Raw genomic sequence first — 7,874 nt, 5'->3', positions numbered from 1 at the left:
GGTACTAATAAGGCGATGTAGTATTCTGTAGTAAATCGGGTGATGTGAGAGGTCACGTGGACGTGTCAATAATCCCAGAGTGACTTTAACATGTTTATTTCAATGTGACTCTGAACATTCAACATTAGCTGACTACAATGTACAAGTACATGCAATACTTCAATACATGCTGGGTGAGAGCGGGACACCTGGCGGGGGTCCCCGGGCAGCAGCACCTCGCTGGAGGACATGAAGGAGTGACCTCACGGAGGCGGCGAGGAGAAACAGCGCAGCTCAGCAACACAATCATACATCGGACTTCAAGGCGGTACAAAAATAATTCCTCTAAAAACTTTCAGGTGGCTCCTGCCGCGGCGGCGGGCGTCCCGCGGCAGCCGGGCGGGGCCGAGTTCGTCTTCATCTACCAGCAGCATCACACGGATCGGACAGCTGCGAGTCTCTGGAGCGGGAGCGGTTGAGCTTCCGCCCCGCCTCAGTTGGCCGGCGGGCGACCGAGCCGCAGGTCGTAGGACACTATGTGGAAGTTGTCCCAGGCCAGAAGCTTCCTCTGCGCCGGGTTGTAGTCGATCATGCTGTTGTAGCGGTACTTGTTCCTGAAGGGCAGCGCCATCGCCCGGCCCTGGCTGCTCTCCGTGTCGTACACGTAGTTGACGGTGGTGTTGGGGGCAGTGTAGCTGGAGACGGTGTACATCCTCCCGCAGATGATGAAGCTGTTGGCCACGGAGTTCTTCCTGATGTTGGTCTCCCAGCTCCGCTTCACCTGCAGGCTGTGCGGGTCCAGCAGCGAGATCACGATGGCTCCTTTGGCCTTGCTGGTGGAGTAGACGGCCCACAGCCCCTGCTCGTCTACGGCCAGGTCGATGTCGGTGTAGCCCCCCCAGGAGTAGGGGAACTGCCCGTGGAAGCCGGCGTGGGGGAGGTCCCGACGGGCCGCCACGCTCTCGGAGGCGAGGTCGAAGCGGATGAGTGTGCGGCTGCGGCGGCGCTGGTAGTAGAGGGAGCCCCGGTAGAGGGCGGCGCCGGTGCTCTCCACCGGCTCCGGCAGCAGCAGCACCTGCGGGAGAGACCGTCAGACACGAGGAGGACCAGCCCAGGTGAGGCGGCTGCGCGTGAGTGTTTAACCCCCCCAGCTACCTTGGATGGAAAACCTTTGGACAGCTGCTCCATGTCTTCATAGCCGAACATCTGACGGACGTCGGAGCCGACCGTGTCGATACGCCACACCATGCTGGACCCGTACGGGGACACGGCCTCGGGGTCCTGCATCCACACGCCGTACTTGCCGGCGATGTTGTCGGCCTTCCTGTGAGTGACGGGCTCCCCCACCGACACCAGAACCCCGCAACCTGCGAGCAGGAGAGACCGGAGACGTTAGAGGGTCCCTCTGGACCGGGTCTGGCACAGGCTGGGGTGTCCCAGCTGAACCAATCAGTCTCGCGTCTGAGTCAGTTCGTTCCCTCTGCGGTGGGTGGGGTGTGTGGAGGTTAAAATGAGGGCTAAAGAAACTCCACCCGGATCCGGACCCGATGTGGAGCAGGAGGACCCACATGAAGCAGCGGGGGGGACCAGGTCCCGGAAGCAGCTGGTAACGTGAGCGCCACCTGGGAGGTGATGAGGTCATGCAGAGGCAGACGCCGCCTGACGTCTCTGTTACTGAGTCCCCGCCACCAGAGCCGCAGCCCTGATCCCGGTTCCAGAGCGGGGCGCCCAATTTAGACCGGAAAGTGCCGTGTAAATACACACGCAGCCACGCGGCTTCTGCATGGCGTGGTGCCTGACCCGAGATTAGACGACTTCACGTGTCGTGTCCACGAGGACTTTCATGACACCCCCCCCCCCCCATAAAACTGCAGAGGGACTTTCCTCCTCAGTCACCCTGATACTCACAAGCAGCAGCTCTAAAAAAAAAAAGCTGAATACTGGACTGGATAAAGAGAAGAAGAGAGGACCAGGACCAGCACGGGGCTCTGGACTCTCACAGGTGTCTAGGCCTGAAGGCAGAACTTCAACCTTCAGTTGGTCGTCCTTTGTTAGCAAAAAATAATGAAACGGGAAACGGGGGGGGGGGGGGGGGGGTCAGGGACCCAGAATATTTGGCCCCACCAGATGGAAAATAGGATATAATAGTAATGATGGAGGCACGCAGACGAGAAGTATTTGAACTGCACAATGTGTGTGTGAGTGTGTCTGCTGCCCCCCCTTTGGCGCCCTGCTCACACTTCTCTTTAGCCTTGAAGCTGCATTCATAGCAACAGCCAGCAGGTGGCGACTCTGCTGCTGTTCTCAGGTTGTACGTCTCTGCTGATTTATGACTGCAGTAAACATTTTTACACATTTACTGTCCAGCGGTCGCTCATTTGAAGCCGTAGGGATGATAAAGCAGCCTTTACTTCAGGGTGTGGCTACTCTGTGATTGACAGGTGGCTGTGCTCCGCCCCTGGGGCCTGTCTGGCTCCACCTCCTTAGCCAGGACGCGTGTGCTGTCACTGGGCTACGTCCACTTCTATAGTCTACGTTAAAATGTTGTGATGTGTCTGCCGTGTTCAAACATGTCTGCTCCTCTGCTGAGACTCCACAGTAGAAAACACAGCAGCACGCGTGACGTGATGAAGCTACACGTATGACCCGAGTCCAGAGACCTGTGGAGTCCTCGGAGCCGCCAGGAGCCGGCACCTCTGTCACCTCGGCCTTCAGCTCCTGGAAGCCTGGGTACTGCCATGTGGGGTCTGACACTGACACACACACACACACACACACACACACAGAACAGGGAACATTAGATGGATCAGAGACATGAGGGTGACGGTGCCTCTGCAGGAAACTTCTCTCACCTCTCAAACTGCTGCGGTCTCCCTGTTGGTTGGGCCTGTTGATCAGGTGAGACATCGGACTGGAACCTGCACACACACACACACACACACACACACACACACACACACACACAGAGCTTTATAACACACAATAGTTGGGCAAGTGTTTGTGTACCCAAACGTGGCTGTGGCACCACTGACAGCCGGGAATGTGACAGCAGGAAACTGACACCTCTGAATGAATTCCCAGCTGCTCTGGAGTCAGACAGTCGGTGGATTGGCCGACCATAACACACTCATGGCCCGCGCGACCCCCCCATCCCAACCCGCCACTGTCAACCTTGCATCTTCAGAACTTCCAATCATCTCCTCCCGTGTCACTGTCACACATCCGGCCTCGGCTCTCCTCCTCACCCTCATTCCTTCTCCTCTTTCCTCACGTCCTTGTTTTCTCTTCTGGCTGCTTCAGGAAAGTGTGAAAAGTAAACAATGGACCCTAAACATGGAGCGTGTGTGTGTGTGTGTGTGTGTGTGTGTGTGTGTGTGTGTGAGAGAGAGAGAGAGAGAGTCTACTTCAGGGTGAGCATGTGTTTGCTGCACGTGCAGGTCGCAGGCGCATAACGAGCCCTAACGATGCAGAGAACATTAAATGTTCGCATCTGGAGGCTGATGATCGTCTGCATCGATGAAGAGCAAGTACATGTAATTAACAAATTGCCTGCTGTCTATTTCCTATCTGTGTGTGTGTGTGTGTGTGTGTGTGTGTGTGTGTGTGTGTGTGTGTGTGTGTGTGTGTGACCTCATATCCTACATCTTTGTTTGGATACCACAGAGCAAACAACACCATGAAACCCACATGGCTAATTTCCCACAAGAGTTTCTGTCTGATCCACCAGAGCAGCGAGTTCAGATTTTGTCCAGTACAGGGGGGGGGGGGTCACCTAAGTATCAGGGTCACCTCAGCACCAGGGGGAGGGGGGGGGTCACCTCAGTATCAGGGTCACCTCAGCACCGGGGGGAGGGGGGGGTCACCTCAGTATCAGGGTCACCTCAGCAACGGGGGGAGGGGGGGGTCACCTCAGTATCAGGGTCACCTCAGCACCGGGGGGAGGGGGGGTCACCTCAGTATCAGGGTCACCTCAGCAACGGGGGGCAGCACCATAAACACCTAGAACGCAGGATCTCCAGCCTTCTCGAGGGAATCGTCCGTGTTTACAGGTGTTTTTCAGTACCAGTGTGAAGATCAGACAGCTGTTCTGTTAAAGGTGGATGTGGGTGAAAATCAGTTATCAGAACAAAATCCCTCGTTTTCCCTGTGGAAGACTTCGTCCCGCCTGCTGGACGTTTCCTCGCCGGCCCTTTAAGGAGGCTGACGCCACTTTTAGCGACCCGCCGGTTGGCTGGTGTTGTCACTGCTGCTGCTGCTGAGACTCAACGTCATTAAGTAACAACAAACTGAAGAATGTCCCCTCAGGTATGGTGGGGGGTCGTGACTTTCACTGGGGGGTAGTGTCCTTATACAACTATCACCGTACTCGGTTCGTCTCCTTCCTGCTCCGGATCCTCGTGTTGCTCTGGACGTGATCGCTTTCACATCTGCCCGGCAGCCAGAGGGCCCTCGCTGTGTATTTCTGTCTGCAGGTGCTAACATGAGGAGCTAAACAGACAACCTGCAGAGAGACTACATAGGCTGAGGCGAGGTGGAGGGAGCGGGGAGGTCTAGTGGACGGGGAGTTGGTGGAGAGGGATTTACTGCTGAGGCCATCTCAGCTTCACCAGCAACTACCTCCGAGAGCCAAGAGGGTCACCAGATGGCGTCAGGGAGGAAGGGGAGAGCAGATGAGCGTGCAGGCTAATTAGCCGGATGTTTGGCTACTGCAAACATACAGAACCCCAGAGCTTAACCCCGCTGGCTCCAGGATAACCCCCCCCCCCCCCCCGACAGCCAGATTCACCAGGGTCTCTGGGTCAGGCGTCATCAAAAGCCCCGGGATCAGACCTGGGCACGGAACCTCCACTTCCAGAATGTGCATCACATTTCACCCCCTCCCCAACCGCACTTTTCGCACCCTGCTCGCCATGCAGAGGGAAACACCCGTCAGAGAGAAAGCGGGGTCATAAATACTGATCGCTGATCTGGTCCCTCGCTGGCCTGCCACCCTCAGCCCTAAAGAGGAGCCAGGAAGTGGGCAGCAGAAACCTGAGCGCTGTGCATCTGTTAAGACTATTGGAGGCAACCAAAACAAACACACGCACACACACACACACACACACAGGGAGCTGCATCATAGGAGCATGTATGCATATTATATCCAGTTTTGTTTTCTTTCAGGGGATAAAGTGCCAAACAGACACACACACACACACACACACACACACACACCTGAGGAATTGCACTGGAATTTTGATGGCGTCTCTACTCGCACGCTCCTCCATACACAGATGACATTTAGATGTCATCACTGTACCTGTTATCTGTCACCAAATCCATATTTCAACTGGACCCCCCCCCCCCACACACACACACACACAAACCTAAATATCATTGATTTTTAGCTCATTGTTGCACTAGTCCACGAGAGTGAGTGCATCTCTCACCCCCAGCAGGTCTCGTCAGGCCACTGTCCTGCAGAGGGGGGCCAGGTGGCACCGCGGGGGTCTGTGCTGGACAGGGTCTGTTCCGCAGCCTCTCTGTCTCCCTCCTCATCTCCTCCATCCTGCGCTGAAGCCCCTCTAACTCCCTCTCCAGACGTTCTTTCTCCCCCTGGAGCAGGTTCCTCTCCCCCACCGCCCGGTTCAGAGCCTCCTGAAGCGAGGACTGAGCTCCAGCACCCACAGGACCCCCAGTGTTCCCCCCAGTGAGCCGGGACACCAGCACCTCCAGCAGGTTGAGTCTGGTCTTCAAGCTCTCCAGCTCTGGGCCTCCGGTCTGTGGGCAGCTGGCCTCAGAGGGGCTGGGGACAGAGAAGGTGTAGTGGCATCGCCCGCTTCGGTCGTTCCCCCTCCCCAGGGCAGCTCGGTCCTGCGCGTCTCCTCGCAGCAGAAGCCCCCACACACACAGCAGGAGCAGGAAGAACATGCTGGATACCAAAACACTCTCACTTCTTGAGCTCTTTAGAGGAATCCTCCTTTGAACATGTAATAAATCCCAGTTTTCTGGCCTCTCAGGTGGCTCCGGTGTCCTGGTGGTGTGGGAGTCACTGCTCTCGTCCCCTCTTGTTCCTCTCTCCTCTCTGGACGGGTCTGTTACTCTGAGCTCTCCCCAGCAGCTCACGGATATTTATACAATCTGGAAGGAACGAAAGAGGGGAAGAGAGGATGAGGTGAAAGGGAGGGAGGGAGGGAGGGAGGAGAGAAACAGGGGAGACCTGGGGGGGGTGGGACAACAGGCAAGTGGGGAGGGGATGCTGGATGTTTTGGGGACAAATTACAGCTTCCCACAAGTTGGTGTTTGTCTCTCTTTCTGGAAACGTTGTATAACGAAGGTCCACAATTACACTCGTTATTAATGTGCATGAACCAGGTCTATAAAAACGTCCCATGGTCCAGATATAGTCGCACGTCTTCAAGGGGATTCAGATGAGGTTTGGCCCCAACACAGCAGAGAAAGCTGGGCCTCATTGGATACAATTACCTCCTGAGGAGCCGGTGTCCCCTTTCATATTGGTAGGGGGCCTGAAGGTGACGCATGCAGGCGATAAGGGAGGGTTGGGTTTACCAGGCAGTCAATTGATGGCCAGATATGTGAAGCAGCGGGAGGCATGTGCACGTCTCCCCTCTACTGACTGGTGACACAACTTGAGCCAGCGGGCCCTGAGCGCCACGCCTGCGTGGAGCTGTCACGGCGTCCAGTGGCTGCGTGCTGGGCTCACTTCTACCGCTACGTGATCTGGAAGATGATCGCTTGTTTGTTTGGGCAAGATGGATGATTGGAAAGTGATTTACTGCTGGGAGACGCATGCAAAGAGACAGGCGTGCCATGGCAACAGTCCTGCGCGTGCAGCTCGTCTCGTATCCGGCCTCTCTGCTTGAGCGCCTGGCTCTTCTCCGCCACTTGTTTTCCTCCTGTGTTCTCACATGCATGTATGCTCAGACGCCTTGTTCGTCCGTCTCTGCTGACCTGCCACCTGACCCAGATCCTTCACTTCAAGGGGGCCAGAGGCCAAAAGGTGCAAAGGGGGAAGAGGGAGGAGGCGAAGGGTATGTATTCCTCAGACGCCACACTTACACTTGAAGGTTGATGCTTCTGCTGCAGCTTGTTTACCAGCAGCTGGTGGTGGTGGCTGCTGCAGCTCCAGACGGGGGGGGGCGATAACCTCCGTACCACAGTGGGTTGCATTTTGGACTCAGTAATGTCTAATAAACCCAGATGTGCATAAGGTCTTCTTACAAGGATGAGATGATGGAGACCACGTGGAACCAGAGAGCAGGAGGGCAGAGGAGAGTAACCAGGCTGCACGGTGGGACAGAGACGGTTTGAGTCTGGTCGACTCCGTCCAGTGATTTAAGCATCAGGTATGGAGTTTTCCTCTCACATCGGCAGCGCAGGTGTGACTAAGGCTGCTTTGCACGCTTCCTCTGCTTCTCATGAATTTCATTCACTGTTAATATGACTCATGTAACCGCTGCTATGCCTGGAATCTGAAGTCATCAAGTCTCAGACCAAAACATCCTCCGCTGCCAATGTGGGAGCGTCTCCAGAGGCAGAGTGGATACAAACGTTTTCTAATGCAGACAAACACAGCGCAGCACCACACAGGGATGTGGTGACCAGAGGCAAACTCAACCTCGGGCCCCTGGGTCAGGCAGGGATTTGTCTTCACTAACAACGTGCCTGTAAAAGCTGCGCCGTGATTGATTTCACTGTCAGAGCAGGATTTTCACCTCAGCTGCATCCACGCGGAAACGAGCATGTGATGAAACAGATACTTTCAACAAAGCTGAACTCGTCCCTGTTCGCCTTTTAAGTTTAGAATAAAAGCTGCTGCCGCACCAAGCGTGAGGCCATCTGCCATAGATCAGGGGAATCAAAGACCCCTGAGGGCCAATTTAATTTCTACTCCC

The 7,874-nt window shown here is 55.7% G+C and overlaps 1 protein-coding gene across 2 annotated transcripts; it reads right to left on the bottom strand.

Annotated features, from left to right (window-relative positions):
- Positions 1–80: 80 nt before the first annotated feature.
- On the bottom strand, positions 81–6,061 carry myoc (myocilin). 2 transcript variants are annotated; one of them, XM_086224495.1, is made up of 5 exons: positions 5,409–6,061; positions 2,832–2,897; positions 2,640–2,732; positions 1,135–1,346; positions 81–1,054 (listed from the first exon to the last, which is right to left on the bottom strand). In XM_086224495.1, the coding sequence occupies exons 1-5, from the start codon at positions 5,887–5,889 to the stop codon at positions 473–475; spliced, it is 1,434 nt and encodes a 477-aa protein (XP_086080621.1). In that variant the 5' UTR covers positions 5,890–6,061; the 3' UTR covers positions 81–472. The 2 variants fall into 2 exon arrangements, with proteins under 2 accessions (XP_086080621.1, XP_086080620.1); XM_086224494.1 differs by having other exon boundaries at positions 2,640–2,739; positions 2,833–2,897.
- Positions 6,062–7,874: the final 1,813 nt, after the last annotated feature.

Source organism: Aulostomus chinensis, chromosome 14, assembly GCF_037954235.1.
Source record: "Aulostomus chinensis isolate RoL2024-O1b breed Wild chromosome 14, RoL_Achi_v1.0, whole genome shotgun sequence".
NCBI lineage: Eukaryota > Metazoa > Chordata > Actinopteri > Syngnathiformes > Aulostomidae > Aulostomus > Aulostomus chinensis.
The sequence above is the reverse complement of the archived record's forward strand: the minus strand, read 5'-3'. Positions and strand labels throughout refer to the sequence as shown.